Below are 17,648 nucleotides of genomic sequence, written 5' to 3' on the forward strand. Positions count from 1 at the left end.
AAAAACACCCAAACATTCCTAGCTTTCTATATTTCAAAGATGCAAACAATGATAGAAGGGGGAAAAATAAGTATGTGAATCATCACATTTATTATTTTGTGGCCTCCCCCTAACTTCAACCAAACACTTTATGTGGCTGCAGATCAGTGTGGCACATCGGTCAGGACTAATTTTGGCCGATTCTTCTCGACAAAACTGTTGTATTTCAGTCAGCTTACTAGGATGTCTGGAATGAATCGCTGTCTTTATGTCATGCCACAGCATATCAATTGGGTTCAAGTCTGGACTTTGACTTGGCCACTCCAGAACGTGTATTTTGTTCTTCTGAAACCATTCTAAAGTCGATTCACTGTACTTCTGTGTTTTGGATCATTGTATTGTTGCAGCATCCATCCTCTTTTTAGCTTCATCTGTCTGACAGACAGCCTCAGGTTTTCCTGCAAAACATCCTGATAAACCTTTGAATTCATTTCTGCGTTGATGATTTCAAGTTGTCCAGGCCCTGAATTAGCAAAACAGCCCCAAATCATGATGCTCCCTCTACCATGCTTCACGGTGGGGTTGCTGCTCAATTTTTCCTCCCCACATGACCTTGTGTATTACTCCCAAACAATTCAACTTTGGTTTCATCAGGCTCAAAATATTTTGCCAAGACTTCTGTGGAGTGTCCAAGTGCCTTTTTGTGAACATTAAACGAGCAACAAAGTTTTTTTTTTTTTTTTAGACAGCAGTGGCTTCCTCTGTGGAGTCCTCCCATGAACACCATTCTTGGCCATAGTTTTACATATAGTTAATGTGTGCACAGAGATAATGGACTCTGCCAGTGATCTCTGAGTCTTTAGCAGACAAGCTAGGGTTCTTTTTAACTCTGAGTATTCTGCACTGAACTTCTCTGACTGTCAATTGATGAACATCTAGACTTTTGAGATGGTTTTGTATCCTTTTCCAGCTTTATACAATTTAACAATACTTGATTGAAGTCTTCAGACAGTTCTTTTGCCCAAGTCATGATGCACATCAGACAATGTGTCTCATCAAGACATTTCTTACCAGGTGTGTGTTTTATAGTGGGCGGGGCAGCGTTGAACCACTCATCAGTGATTGGGCACACACCTGACTTAAAATGTTTGGTAAACATTTGTTTCAGTTGTTCTTTAAGTCTCCTTAGGCAGAGGGTTCACTTATCCCCCCCCCCCCCCCCCCGTCATTGTTTGCACGCTATCCTCATTTAAGTTTTAGTTAAAGCAGACACTGTATTTTAATCTGTCTGAATTTGACAACGATCAGATCACATTTGATGGGGATTTTATGCAGAAATGTTTTTTTTTCCATACCACTGTGTGTATCCCTGCGTCCTTGTGTTTTAAACTTTTTTTTTTTTTTTTTTTTTTACATTATGGACAATTCATTCTATGTTTATTGCTGATTAATCTAATTGTAACATGTATTTGTTTTGATGCATTATAAAAGATTTATGTCTGAATTTTGGTGGGCTTGGAATGGATTAGGGCATTTACATGAAAAACACGTCTCTACTTACAGAATTTAAGTTCGAAACTACTTCCAGAACTTTAGTAAATGGAGGTACCACTGTACTCAGGTCCACTTACAGTATATTGTCGATTGTTATATTGTTTTATATGTTTGTTGTATATTTGTATACTGTCTACATATGTTATTTATTTCAAAGTGCCTATGACAACAAAAGGCATGTCTATTTCATATTTCACGTGGTATTTTATGCTCCTAAATGAAATGGACCGCTTGTATGTGTGTGTAAGCGATCATTTTATTTATTCAATTTTTTAAATCCTGTGCCATGAAAATGCGTGACTTCCGGCTTCAGTCTCAGGTTGAGGCTGAACGTGAATGTGACGTCACCCGGGGAAGGATCTCACAATACAGCATTGCTTTATAGCATGCAGATGGACTGCGGATTCGGCTTATTTTGCGGATTAATATGTTTATTTTTCGCATCATGCCAGCCAACTGTGCTGCAGGATTTTGTTGCTGCACCAGGGAGAGGCAAGTGAGCCTTTTTTGGTTTCAAAAAGTTCCCGTTCACCCAGAGATTGGCCAAAACAAGTCCGACAACCGTGGAGCCATTGGACTTACGAGGAAGTGAGTAAACATTGTTTTGTATTATGTCAAATACTAGGATCATGGCACACGTTTTAATATGGAGGTGGCTTGCATTGTGTGGCTGACAATGCTCCTTTTCCTCCGAGAATGCCACTCGGCCGACGACCGGCGGCTTGTCGCACACCCCGATTGTTTGCCCGCCGGGAGAGCGCTATAGTCGGCTTATGCTCGTGCGGTTCTCCCTTTCCTCTAGACTTACAGCCCCCTCTGCCCTCTTCGTGTGCCTGGCAACAGAGCTCTATCCTCAGGTTGGGCACAGGCAGCTAGGCGCTCCTCCGGCGAAGACAATCGACAACCCCGCCGCCGTGTGAAATGATCCGGGGTAGTTTAGTGGGATTTTCCGCTTTGAAAGTCGAGAATAAGATCTGGAAACACCGCTCGGTTCATGTTAGCATGTAGGCTGGCTGTCACACCTCCTGGTTTGTTTACGCTTTCCAAAGCCGGTGCAGTGAAATGACAAAAGCCAGATGAACTCCTGTGGCATAAAATATCATTCGGGAGGTGCAAGAAGTTGAAAGTTTGGACCATTATGGAGTAATTTTGCCATGTCGTACTGAATAAATGCATTTTTAATATTTCATAATACATTCAGCACAAGAGTTTTATTTGTCATGACTATACCATTTATTTATCGATTGAGGAAAAAAATAGATAAAAGAATATCCTCTAAAAATATTCGAGTGGAGAGATTGAAACAATGACATTTTGCTGCTCTCTTCGTCGTATTTTCCTCATTCTGAATAATTCCCCTCAATGCGCTGAATTCTAAATCAGGTGAAATCGTGACCCTGCGGATGTCATCCTCCAGCTTGGGACGCTAGAGCGCTATAATGACAGGCAAGGGCTAAACGGCGGATTAAAAGACTAATTTCTCGACATCGGCGCTTTGCCAAATTGTTGTATACAGTCGAATCGTCTCAAAATATGATTCTAATTCACATAATAATGCTATTAAAGATGTTTTTTATGCTGCCACAGTGACTCTAAATGTAACGTAATGTCTTTACTCTGCCCTGAAAAAAACAATCTGTAATAACCAATAATTCTTGCACACTCTGATGCACCTGTCAGGTAGTTTTTTCCACAGATTACGAGCGCTTGACTCAGTATGACAGCTTGCTGGCTGTCCACATCTCTTGGATGCGCGTTGACCTCTATGTGTGTGCGACCAGTTGCTCCATCAGCTTCCATTTACTGTCAGTTCTCTTGACGTATCTCCATTCCGCCCGGGGGTCATAAATAGTTCCCCAACAGACGGGACTTGACTTTGTGCCGCTTGTCACAAACGCGCATTTACCGTCAACTTGATGTTAACCCGTGCGTCCGTTTTTTTATTTTTACTGAAAAGAGCGCGCGAGAGAGCAAATCCTTTCACCCGTACATAGAAATCAAAGAGTTTAAGTGAAACAAATGGTTGTATATGAGTCATAAGTCAACTGGAAACCCACAATGCATTTTCATTGCCAGCAAATTTCAGCGTGTAGGTGTTTTTCAGCTTGTCAAAAAGGTGCACTCACTTCATTCTGCTGCACTATTCTTCAAGAGGGTGTGCAAAAACAGATAAATTCCCGTCTTGAAATGACTTGGTATATTTAAATATTATTTTTTCTTTCTAATGCAGATGTTTCCAGAACATCAAGCTGGAATTTACAGCTGCACACTGGCCTTTACTGCCTGGTTCTCAGCAGCCTTCATTTCTCATCTCACCTCCAAATCAAACTCTATTCCCCAATGCAATCAGTCCAGACGCTGCACTCAACAAGTTGCACATGTTGCGAGGTGACTGACGCTCCTCCTTCCTGCCAACTGCGGCTTGTTAATGTTTTATACGGCGAGTCCGAGCTCTGGCGGCTCGGCGGCGTGGATGAAAGGAACGCTGACGGTTGGCGGGCGGCGGCTGACACGCGAGAGCTCGCGGGTCTTTTCACTTTAGATTTGTAGAGAAATTCAACACTTGAAGATGAACTTGTAAGTCTGTTAACAATTTAACAACAGGAAAAAAATGCCTGAGGCCTGTAAATAGTTTTATTTTTTAACTCAATGACTAGTTTTATATTCCTGCCGAATTTCAAGGATAACACAAAATACCAACTGCCATTGACGGCGATTGACATCCTATAATATGAGTACTGGCGGCAGGGGTGCTGCCAAGCTGGGCCCTATGAAAAGATATAACTTTGGGCCCCACCACCAGTGCCGGGGGACACACACACATTTAGAGTATCAACTAAGTAATGTCCTGCATTCTGGCGAATCTTTTTACACTAATTCGTTAATTTTCTGCATTCATTTATTATGAAAATATATTTATGTAGACATACAGCGTATGGAGCAATAATAAATAGACTGATATCATCTATAAGAAATGTACTGAAAGCCATCTTTTACAATCTAAATATATTTTTGTTAGAAATATTCTCAAAGCAATTACCATAATGAATGACTCAGAATTAATGTTTTGTTTTGACTTAACTATACCACAGTATACATTAGAGCAGGGGTGTCCAAACTTTTTGCAAAGGGGGCCAGATTTGGTGTGCTAAAAATGTGGGGGGCCCGACTTTGGCTGACGTCCTTTATGTTGAACAATATATTTAGGCAATTTTTAGCAAGCCATTTTCTGTGTCACATTTGCTTTTTTATTTTTTTGAATACTTTCAACAATCTCGCAACTAGCCTGTGTGGCTCTTTCGACTCTTGGGCTCTTGCGAGCAAACTTCATGTTGCTTCAATTTCTCGCTGCGTATCTTCCCTGTAATCTTGTCGTACATGTCAGTGTGTCTTGTTTGGAAATATTTAGGGCTGTCAAAATTATCGCGTTAACGGGCCGTAATTAATTTTTTAAATTAATCACGTTAAAATATTTGACGCAATTAACGCACATGCCCCGCTGAAACAGATTAAAATGACAGTACAGTGTAATGCCCGCTTGTTACTTGTTTTTTGGTGTTTGGCGCCCTCTGCTGGCGCTTGGGTCCATTTGATTTTATGGATTAGTACCATGAGTGAGCACGGTGTAATTTATGACATCAACAATGGCGAGCTACTAGTTTATTTTTGACTGAAAATTTTACAAATTTTAATAAAACGAAAACATTAAGAGGGGTTTTAATATAAAATTTCTATAACTTGTACTAACATTTATCTTTTAAGAACTACAAGTCTTTGTATCTATGGATCACTTTAAGAGAATGTTAATAATGTTAATGCCATCTTGTTGATTTATTGTTATAATAAACAAATACAGTACTTATGTACCGTATGTTGAATGTATATATCCGTCTTGTGTCTTATCTTTCCATTCCAACAATAATTTACAGAAAAATATGGCAGATTTTATAGGTGGTTTGGAATTGCGATTAATTGCGATTAATTAATTTTTAAGCTGTGATTAACTCGATTAAAAATTTTAATCGTTTGACAGCCCTAGTAATATTGCCTCACATTGAACTCTTTAAAAACAGCTACTGTCTCTTTGCAAATGAGGCAGACACAGTTGTTGTGTATTTTAGTGAAGAAATAGTCAAATTTCCACCTATCCTTGAAGCGTCGGCCAACGCAGTCAACTTTTTGTTGTTGTTGATTATCGCCATTTTAGAAAATTGTAAGTAAAAGGTCACAAGGGGTAATGTTGCTTAGAGTGCTACTGCCTTTTAGTGTGTAAATGAGGAGCAGCATTTTGTGTGTAAGCTACTTCATATGCTGGTAGCAGTGCTGCTGACCAATTCATTAAGTCTGTGTGCGGGCCAGACGTTATTGAATTTATGACAGAGGCTGGGGGCCAGATGAAATTTGACCACGGGCCGCATTTGGCCCCCGGGGCCGGACTTTGGACATGTCTGCATTAGAGTATACAGTATATAACTGTTTTAGTATGAAGAGCATGCTAAGGGTTTGCCTTCTGTACTGATTAAATGTATGCTAAAAGTGGAGCAAACACTAGCTAGCAAACAATGACAGTATTTCATTATGGAGTAGGCTTAGCCCCATCTGGAAACTCTCGATCTACACTATAGGCTACAGCTCCGAAGCGAGCTCTGAAACTAAATTCAATTGATGACAAACTAAATTCAATAAATTCTTGTCAAACTGGATTCAAGCCGATTTCAACATCTGTAGGATACCAAAAAATTCATCATTATTTGGAATTCATGTTTTTGAATAGGTGAATGTCACTCATTGAGGCCGGGAAAATCCCATATTTCTTACGGAGTGAGCTGGGACCTCGCTTCGGAGCTTTGTAATAGACGTTGCGAGGTTCCAGAATGGGGCTGGAGTGGGCTAAGATAACAGGTTAATTTTCAGCACTACACTGACACAAGATGCCAACCTTCCTTTGTGAAGTACTTTGTCACATCCTGTTGGCCTTTTCTACCCCTCTCCTGTTTTATCTTCTTTTCTTTCCTCTTTTGACAACCCGATTTTTGTTTTGAAAACATTTCTGCAGTACCGCACACTCCGAGTCATTGACTGGCATAAATGCGCCCCGCTGCTCCCGGTCTGATCGAAGGAAGGGCGGACCAAACCATTTAATGAAAATGCTGGGGTTGGGGGGGGTTGGGGAAAATACATATGCTCTATGGGTGTTTACTTTTTGCCAAAAACAAAAGAAAAGGAAAACGTTTGTTTTATTCCTATTAAAATTATAATGATTAATATTTAAATTTGGAAACGATTACCTAATTTTCTAATTTTCTTTATGGGCCCCATCAGGGCATAGGCCCTTAGAATCAATATCACTTTTTCATCCCTATACGTATAGCGCCCCTGACTGGCGGCAAATGATCTCCCAGAATTGGACGTTTATCACTGTCAATGCCAACTAATGAGTTAATCAAAATTGGGGGGGGGAAATCCAGTTTTTATATCCTTACAGAACCCCGTCATCGCTCGAGCTCAATTTTCCGATTTCTCTCTCTTGCCTGCAATTCCCTCCCCTAAATTATTAAGTCATTCTGAGTCAGAAGAGTGTGTGAACAGGAAGTTCAGCATGCTAAAATATGGCCACCGGCTCCTGCGTGCCTCTTTTGCTGGTGATTTTGGGGGGTTGGGGTGCGCTCCTCCGTGTCCGCGTGGGACAGGGTGACGCATCACGCCGCACTGGTCTGAATATTTTAGCAGGAAACATTAGTGACGCGCTTCCTTTTTTTCCTTACTCTTTCATCATTCTGCGCCGTCTGCTTCTGCCGCTACTTCCACTAAGTCAAAGGAAAGGGACTGTAATTGCTGGAACAATGTGCAGGAAACTTACATAAACATGTCTGAAATTCCAGCCAGCTTCCCGGTTTAAAAATAGAAGATCACTTTTACAGATGCAATAGCGGAACCTGACAGAGTTCCGTTGCTGGAACACTATAGCATTAGTGATTATTCAGCATGATAGCACGCAGCACGCCGGCGTGTCACAGCCTCTTGTAGGCCTGATAAATCAAACTATTGCATATTGCATGCGCCATAGGGAGAAAAATGCAGTGTTAGTAGTATTGCAGGTTTGCAGTGCACGACTTTCCGTCACGTGTTATATTTTCCAGTGGCAATATTCTTTACTATGGGTCAAGGGTTTGCATAGGGACGGTAGGGACATAACACTACCGACATTTTAGGATGCTCAAATTATCCCCACCAACTTTTAAGCAAGCTTATTTGCATTATAGAATGACTTCAGTTATATACAGAACTGGCCAAAAGTATCGGGATGCCGATCAATCGGGTCCGATCATGTCATTTTCAAAGTATCGGAATCGGCAAAAAAATATCGGCCATGCCTTTTTTTAAAAATTTTTTTAATTAAATCGTTTTCTAATTGTATTTAACGTTACAGACATAATATGTTACACTCATCCAGAGTCTTTAGTTTAGGTTTAAGGCAGGGTTATCAGATTTATCCCAATAACGGTGGTAATTAATTTTTTAAAAAATGTATCACGTTAAAATATTTAACGCAATTAATGCATGCGCTGCACGACCCACTCACGCATTGTCGCGCTCAATCTGTAATGGTGCCGTTTTACCTATATAGAGAGATAAAAGGCAGCGTAAAATGAGTAGAGTGAATTTTGGCAGCCTTTGGAGCCTTATTTTTAATTGGCTATAGCCTTACAATCCCTCTCCCTACGATCATGGGAAGCAATGTGGGGAAGCAAGGTAGCAATTGAGCTTTTTCATAACACCTTATGTTATTTCCCAACACAGAGAAGATATATCAATTGGTAGCACTACACACAGTCTTGGTTCCACTTCCCATCATGCATTTGGGCATGGCCACAGTATCATTTACTGCAAGCTCAACAAATACACTAGATGGCAATATTAAGTCACAATATACAAAGTCACAAGTCTTTCTATCCGTGGATCCCTCTCACAGAAAGAATGTTAATAATGTAAATGCCATCTTGAGGATTTATTGTCATAATAAACAAATACAGTACTTATGTACTGAATGTTGAATATTATATTCGTCCGAGTTTTATTCATTTTTTTCTTGATGAATTGCCAAAATGTATATGATCGGGAAAAATTATCGGGAATGATTGGAATTGAATCGGGAGCAAAAAAAAAAGCAATCGGATCGGGAAATATCGGGATCGGCAGATACTCAAACTAAAACGATCGGGATCGGATCAGGAGCAAAAAAGCATGATTGGAACAACCCTAATTGGCACCCCTGCAATTCTGTCAGATAATGCTCAATTTTTCCCAGAAAATGATAGCAACACATAAGGGAATGGGGGAAAAAAAATCAAATCATTATCATTTTACACAAAACTCCAAAAAATGGGCTGGACAAAAGTATTGGCAGCCTTTGAAAAATGTGACGCTACTCTAATTTGTGTAATTACGAGCACAGGTTACTTACCTGTGGCACATAACAAGCAGTGGCAATAACTAAATCCCACTTGCAGCCAGTTAAAATGGATAAACGTTGACTCAACCTCTGTCCTGTATCCTTGTGTGTACCACATTGAGCATGGAGAAAAGAAAGATGACCAAAGAACTGTCTGAGGATTCGAGAAGCAAAATTGTGATTGTGATCTGCAGTCTCAAGGCTACAAGTCCATCTCCAAAGACCTGAATGTTCCTGTGTCTACCGTGCGCAGTGTCATCAATAAGTGTGAAGCCCTTAGCACTGTGGCTAACCTTCTTAGATGTGGACGGAAAAACAAAATTGACGAGCGATTTCAACGAAAGATTGTGTAGATGGTGGATAAAGAACCTTGACTAACATCCAAACAAGTTCAAGCTGTCCTGCAATCTGAGGGCACAACAGTGTCAAACCACACTATCCGTCGGCGTCTGAATGAAAAGGGACTCAATGGTAGGATACCCAGGAAGACCCCACTTCTGACCCAGAGACATAAAGAAGCCAGGCTGGAGTTTGCCAAAACCTACCTGAGAAAAACCAAAAACGTTTTGGAAGAATGTTCTCCGGTCAGATGAGACAAAAGTAGAGCTTTTTGGGAAAAGGCATCAATATAGAGTTTACAGGGGGAAAAAACGAGGCCTTCAAAGAAAAGAACACGGTTCCCACAGTAAAACATGGCAGAAGTTCCCTGATGTTTTGGGGCTGCTTTGCTGCTTCTGGCACTGGACTGCTTGCAAATTTTGCAGCATATTGCAGGGCCCAGTGTGAGAAAGCTGGGTCTCCCTCAGAGGTCATGGGTCCTCCAGCAGGACAGTGACTTCAAATAGCACTAGAAAATAGTTTGAGAGAAAGCACTGGAGACTTCTAACGTGGCCAGCAATGAGTCAAGACCTGAATCCCATTGAACACCTGTGGAGAGATCAGAAAATGGAAGTTTGGAGTACACACCCTTCAAATCTCAGAGACCTGGAGCAGTTAGCCAAGGAAGTATGGTCTAAAATTGCAGCAGAGCACTGTAAGAAACTCCTTGATGGATACCGGAAGCGGTTATTCGCAGTTATTTTGTCTAAAGGTTGTGCTACCAAGTATGAGGCTGAGGATGCCAATACTTTTGTCCGGCCCATTTTTAGAGTTTTGTGTATAATGATAATGTTTTTCTTTTTCATTCTCTTTTGTGTTTTTTCATTGCAAGCAAAAAAGCATTTGTAATTCCAATCATTTTCTTGGACAAATTGAGCATTATCTGACAGAATTGCATGGGTGCCAATACTTTTGGCCAGCACCGTAGCTGATTTAGATTGTCTTCCCATACTTTGTTAGGATAGTATTGTCCCTACCATTATTATGTGAATTATTTTCATTATGTTCGGACTTGTCTTTTCACTTGCTGAATGTGCCAGTCTATTTTTTCCCCTCAAAGCATGTTTGATTGGCTGATGTCTTGACCCACCCACACACGCCTCACACAGCCCCGACAGAAATACAACATATCAACAACATGCCGCCCCCTTCGAAGAGGAGTCACTGTAATGTAAAAAGACGTCAATGTTGTGGAGGTGGGGAACACACCACAACTTTTGCGACTGAAAGTCCGACCTGCCTCAGAGTTAGCATAACATTAAACTGTGTGAATTTGCTAACCGGCAAAACGCGAGTAGGAAGCTGTTTTTGTTTTCCACTGCTACTATTGATTAAACTGTGAGAAATGTAGTGAACCGAGGTTAACCCCCTTCTTCCCTATTTTCATTTTTATTTTATTTATGTGGTCTTAAAGCAGCCCAAATGAGCTTTCATTTTTTTGTCTAGTTTGGCTGTGCTTGTGGACAAAAGCTGTAGTCTTTTATTTATTTTTGTTATTCCGTGACTAAAGAGTTTTTTCAGTTATATTTTATTTAATTTATTTGGACAATGTTGAGTGGTCTATAAACAAATGTTTATTTTTTGCATTCCTGGCTACTTAAAAGAATACAGGTAGTCCCCGAGTTACCAACGAGTTCTGTTCCTTCTCTGCCAACGTAACCCAAACTTCCGGTCGGAATGAACCCTTTAAGTACCCCTAAATCTCAGAAATAACTATTCAAAAAGTCCAAAAGTATTGTATTTCTTTTAAATTAGGGCTAAAAACACTTCTGTTTATCACAGCATATTCATAACTGTCTACATAGTTTAAATTTCAAGCTATTTGTTTTTTACTCATTTTATGTATAATTTTATTTCCCGTTTCAGTTGTCTCTGTTTAACTTTCTTTCGATTTAATGTGATTTTTATGAATCATTTTATATCTGCTTGTGGATCTTCATGTGATGTAAAGCACTTTGAATTGCCTTGTGTTGAATGGTGCTATACAAATAAATTAGCCTTGGCTTGCCAAATGATGAAGGATACCCTGCCCTCTGGTGGCAGCGTTGGGTCTGGCTGGACTGTTTCCTTGTATGACTGAAGAGCAGACTCAGACGTCAGACATGGATAAAAGATAACTGCGCTCTGGTTTTGCCCACATAAGGCTGTAAGTTGTTTCAGCTAATATATATTTGTGTATGCATTTGTTATTAAGTTTAGAGCTACAGTTTGGGGAGTTATGTGTGAGCGATTTGTTATGAGAGTTTTAAACATGTTAGCACGCTAGCATCTAAGCTAGCAAACTTTTGTTAGGCAAATTAGGCTAATTTGATCTAGTAAATTTACATATTGATCACACTAGATGGGCATTTGAACACCATGTTATGTGTCAAGTGTTTTATTGTTAGAGCGCGTGTCATTTTGAACATAAGAGTACATATGTTTGTCACAGCTTTACAAATTGTCAAAAAATAAAAAGCTTCAAAAAGCAAAATTGCCTTGTTTGCTGTCAAGCTGAACAACTTCACGTTTAGTGAGGAAGGAACACATCATATTAATAAGCAGTGTTGTTAATCTTACTTTATAAAAGTAATTAATTACAGTTACGAATTACTTCTCCCAAAAAGTAATTGCCTTAGTAACTCAGTTACCTGAATGTAAAAGTTATTAGTAACTTGACAAAGTAACTGGTAAAAAAAACTGGTCACACAATCTGAAGTTTAAAGTGTTTGGGGGACAATTGGTCCTAGCCCAATTCTTTACCCTAAATTTAACTAGACACAGGGGTATTGCGGAGATTGCGATAACTAGATAATAACCTTTACTATGTGTGGAAGTCATTTAATGTTGCGAATCAACCGTTAAAGTTTTAAAACTGTTTCATCATTTAAAGATAGATTTAAGTTAAGTTTTGCCGATTTAGGAGCATTTTAGATAAAAAGTGACTTAGGTTCGCCAGGAAGGTTCTCTACAACAGAGCCTTCATGAGAAGTCTACTGCTTTAAGATGGCGGCTGTTTACTAACGCATCTAGTTCTTTATCATATATGTTGCTAATGCTGCAGTCTGTCATTTGCATCTAGTTCTGTGTATATGTGATATCTACCGAAGCATCATGTGGGCGTAGTTTGTAGACTATTGGCATCATTCAGGTATCATTAGAGCCACCTAGCATAGTAGCATTGCGTTTGCAACGGTGTCACACTCCCTTGGCTCCTCCCCACTCCTGCTCTGCGCTCTCGTCTCCGTGAGTCTTTTTCCAGACTTTTCTCGCGGCAGTCAACCAACATCGTAACGCATAGTAACGCACGCCTTTCCCGCCTCAGTAATGGTAACGGCATTACCAAGATGAGAAAAGTAATTAATTAGATTACTCACTACTAAAGAAAATAACGCCGTTAGTAACGCTGTTATTATCTAAGGCTGTTTTTAATAACACTATCAATAAAGTGAAAAATTAGATACTGCAAAGTAAAATAAGGTACTGTTTATGAGAGCAAAAAAAAAAAAAAAAGAAATGGAGACAAAATAGCGGACAGGACTCCGATGTCGTAAAGTTGAAATTGCATAAGTCGAGGACGTCGTAACTCAGGGAATAACTGTACTAAGTTTGTATTTATTGTGTATGTTGATATAATTGCAGTGACTGCCAAAAACACAATTTTCGAAGGTTAGCGGTTGCATGTAAACGTGGCCAATGGAAATGTCCCAATTAGCTTTGATGAAGCAGGCCTTGACCCCTGAGTGCATGTTTTCCTAGACATGCAAATGAGGGGCTTCCTGCACAGAAACCACAATGCGGAAAAGTGCAAAACTCCGGTTTTTGGTTTGTCAAAATCCACCCACGCATGCAAGCCGTCTTCAATTGCTTTTTAACACACTGGCTGCCATTGACGATGAATGATTCCTAATCAATTGGACATCAATCAATATGAACGGCACTAAAACATGGGCATTCGGAGCCCTGGATATACTCGGCAAGTGTGTCAACTCACACACATTCATTTCAACAAAGGACTTATTGCTATTTCATGTTTGTGCCATCAGTGAGTCATCAATGCAGCATGACAGTCTTGCAGAATTATGTAGCTCCGCCCACTTCCCCTCAATTACCCCATGGTGCATTTGTGCGTGTGTGTGTTTTTCTAATGCATACAAATAAATACTTTGACGGCCGTAAAAGTTTAACGGTCGCGTATTATATCACTCGATTAAAGTTTACAATTTAACGACGAACACGTTCGTGTGCCGATGCATGGATCCGGTCGCTATTTATCGTCCGCTACCGCTCGGGCTTGTGTTAATGTCTCGGCGTGCAATAAAGTTTTAATTAAAACAATGATTGCCGCCAACGAGAGCGAGCTGGAGAGACTCTCGCACATTTTGGTCTCCTCTGGAAAGTGAGGAGCATCGCTACGGTTACCATATCCATGACAACCTCCCTTTCCTCTCGCTGCTATTATTGGCCGCGTCGTCAAGGAGACGGGGCGGCTCATTATGGGATGCTTGACGGAAATAGAAAGCGGGTACTGGAAGCGATACGGCGGATCTGCCGAGTTACATAAGTAATGTAAACTGTGTGTGTGTGTTCTGTTATTCTGTCTACTTATCTAATAATGTTACAATACAATATAGTACACCTTCGCACATTCCCAGCCGTTGACAGAGATAAATATTCAATTCATTTTGGCAGCGATTATTCACCTTCCGAGAAAATTCACAAAATTAGATGACATATGTTCAACAACAACCAAAAATACAAACATAACAGCAGGCGTGTTTGCTGTAATTGCTTTATGATTAAAGTGTCCATTCAGTTCACATTAATTATGCAAATAGCAAGCCTCAAAGCCAGTCACACAGGTGCATACTGATGGGTCCATCGTTTTAATGGAGTCCATATTTTGGATCCAAGTGTCTATATTCATCATTATTACTGGGAAGTACATAGAAAAAATACTGGAAGAACTGAAACGCTAACAAACGCAATCTTGACGTCAAACGTAACAATAACAATACATGTGGCCTACTTGAGTCATATTTACTTTTCCACTGACTCACAGTCTGCACGCTCCTTAAATCAATAATCATCATTCATGTATTCTGAGAGGGAAAAATGTTATTCTGCAGCAATCCGATTGTCAATATCTGGAAATTGTAATGACATGTCGTTTTCCATACACTCTACGACGTAGCACAGCAGTGTTGTTTTCGTCAACTATGACGATAACGAAAATATTTCGTTAACGAGTGAACGAAACATAACGAGATGGATGGCAGTTTTCTTCTGACGAGACGAGAATGAGATGAAAATATGCCGTAGTTTCCGTCATGAATGTGTGACATTTTCTCACCGTATGTGTAGTTAGCATGCAACGTAGCAGAGTTTGGTTGTGTCACTCACGTGAGGGTGTGTCCTCTCCAGGCTCAAGATTTGCCTTTTTGCCGTATGCCATGTTGCTTTAACCTTTAAAGTTCTGTGCTAAGTGATCATCACACACTAAATGTAACTTGTAGGGTTAGCATCGCAATAGCAATTAGCATGGTGAGTGTCATCTTAAACTCTTGGAAAACTTTTTACATACAGTGGGTTAAACTAATTGAAAATAATGTGTGATTTTCCTGCTGTGTGTGTATTATCATCATGAAGATGGTGATGTCCTTTTCAAGTTTACAGATGAAAACATTTTGATTAATTTTCGACTAAAACGAGACGTAATTTGTCTGCCTGTTTGTTGACAAACTAGACAAAGACGAACACATTTTGAAATGGCTAAAATATGACTACTGTAATTTTCGGACCCTTGCTGCTTGTAGTCCAGTGCGTCTTATATTTGGATTTTGTAAGCTGATAAGGTGTAAAAAAGCATTGAATTGTCTTGATACTGAACTGGTGGCTAGAATATTTGATAACTCAGTTATCTATTGGTTATTGGGCTACCACAGGTTGAGTGTTACCTTTCATGTTTTTTTTTTAATTTAAAAAAAAAAATAAAAAAAAAATAAAAAAACATTGTAACCTTCGCTATGTATGGAAGTCATTTAATGTTGTGAATCAACTGTTAAAGTTGTTAAAATTGTTCCCCCGTTATTGCATTAGTTCCCTTTTGTCTAGTTTCGACATGGGAAAGTTTTAAAACTTATCGTTTAAAGATAGATTCAAGTCAAGATTTTACAGATTTAGGACTATTTTAGATAAAACGTTACTTAGGTTCCCGAAGAAGTTTCTCTATAACAGAGACTTCCTTGGTAGAAACACAGGTTCTAGTGTTTGGAGGAGAAAGAATACTTAATTGCATCCAAAGAACACCATACCCACTGTGAAGCATGGGGGTGGAAACATCATGCTTTGGGGCTGTTTTTCTGCAAAGGGCCAGGATCTGTGTAAAGGAAAGAATGAATGGGGCCATGTATCAAGAGATTTTGAGTGAAAATCTCCTTCCATGAGCAAGGGCATTGAAGATGAGATGTGGCTGGGTCTTTCAGCAGGACAATGATCCCAAACACAGAGCCAGGGCGACAAAGGAGTGGCTTCGTAAGAAGCATTTCAAGGTCCTGGAGTGGCCTAGCCAGTCTCCAGATCTCAACCCCATAGAAAATCTGTGGAGGGAGTTGAAAGTCAGTGTTGCCCAACGACAGCCCCAAAACATCACTGCTCTAGAGGAGATCTGCATGGAGAGATTGGCCAAAATATCAGCAACAGTGTGTGAAAAGCTTGTGAAGTGTTACAGAAAACGTTTGGCCTCCGTTATCGCCAACAAAGGCTACATAACAAAGTATTGAGATGAACTTTTGGTATTGACCAAATACTTATTTTCCACCATTATTTGCAAATAAATTCTTTAAAAAAAATCAAACAATGTAATTTTCTGTTTTTTTTCCCCACATTCTGTCTCATGGTTGAGGTTTACCCATGTTGACAATTACAGGCCTCTCTAATATTTTCAAGTGGGAGAACTTGCACAATTAGTGGTTGACTAAATACTTATTTGCCCCACTGTGTGTATGTATATATATATATATATATATTATGAAATTCATTTACATGCAATACTTTTTGGCCAACAGGGTGCATGCCCTCCTAGCCCCCCTTAAATTCCGCGTATGTTTATACATGAACAAATGCCGTTTTCATGTCAAATTTGGTGGATGGTGCCTTATTGTCTGAAAATGACGGTAATACTCATAAGTATTTTCTTCCAAAAGACTAAGATTAAAAATGCTGCCAAAAACAACACTTTAGCACAGCCAGAAAATGAATTTAGAAAAATATTGTTGCATTCTGCTGATTTCCGAGTGCCTAAAATGTCTCACGTTCAATGTGACAACAGCATTCTTCGAAAGGACAGTGTGACAGATGTTACGCGGCCTCACAGGGATTAGCAGCCTCTCACACACACCCCATGACGCACAGAAACACACACAACGCGCCACTCGAGCGGTGGCGAGCAGTCAGGTTTTGCCAAATGGAAAATCAACTGTTACGCAAGATATTTTCAGGATGTCTTCAACGGTTGGACATTCCGCTGAAGCATTGTTCAATCCAAACAAGCCAAGTAACCAAACGCAAATGATTCTTTGACTTTTCATCAGAGCCACTCACCAGATTGGAGTTGGTGGCGTTGGAGTCGTCCTCAGGGAAGGGGATGTAGACGGCTAAGGCCACACAGTTGGCGAAAATGGTCATCAGGATGATGATCTCGAAGGGTCTGAGAGGTTGCTTAAGGAATACACAACAATACACCGGCCTCCGCGGCTTCATTCGTCTTACTTAGATTGCCATCGATTCCCGGGCGGACGGGCTCTTAAATGCCGGCATCCCTGTTTTATAACGGCTGGAATTTGTCACTGTGATCAATGCTTCAACGACAACTGTGAAAACATCATTTTGGACATTAAATCCGCTAACAATAAGACGTACGGGCCTCGCTTGTGAGCACGCGTGCCCAAATATGGCTGCTGTCGCGTGGAAGACAGGATGTGGATAGAGGGAAAGACATTTTTTTTAAAGGTCCTTGAGAGGGGAGTGACCTCATTATTTTTGGCTGGGCGAGTGAGCGAGAGCCAGGGAGAGAACGTGAAGGAGAGACAGAGGAGGTCTGCTTTTCATCAGCGCAATTACTCCCTCCACCTCTTGATTTCTTCACATGTACGCCAGAAAAACGCTGTTTCAGGCCACGGTGGGCTGTTTTTTGGGTCAGTGCTTCCATATTAGACGACTATTTCGAACAATCTATTGCAATCATTCAAACATCCTTAATTCACCGACAGCGTTAGAGATGAACATCGCCGTCAGTGGCGTTGAA

General features: G+C 40.3%; 1 protein-coding gene across 2 annotated transcripts in view; it reads right to left on the reverse strand.

Annotated features, from left to right (window-relative positions):
• The window catches only part of cacna1c (calcium channel, voltage-dependent, L type, alpha 1C subunit), a 241,530-nt gene that overhangs the window by 118,753 nt on the left and 105,129 nt on the right, over positions 1-17,648 (reverse strand). For both annotated transcript variants that reach the window (XM_057855351.1, XM_057855352.1), the window contains exon 3: positions 16,946-17,051. In XM_057855351.1, the coding sequence (XP_057711334.1) occupies positions 16,946-17,051 (106 nt within the window). The remainder of the gene's footprint in view (positions 1-16,945; positions 17,052-17,648) is intronic.

This window comes from Corythoichthys intestinalis, chromosome 13 (assembly GCF_030265065.1).
Source record: "Corythoichthys intestinalis isolate RoL2023-P3 chromosome 13, ASM3026506v1, whole genome shotgun sequence".
NCBI lineage: Eukaryota > Metazoa > Chordata > Actinopteri > Syngnathiformes > Syngnathidae > Corythoichthys > Corythoichthys intestinalis.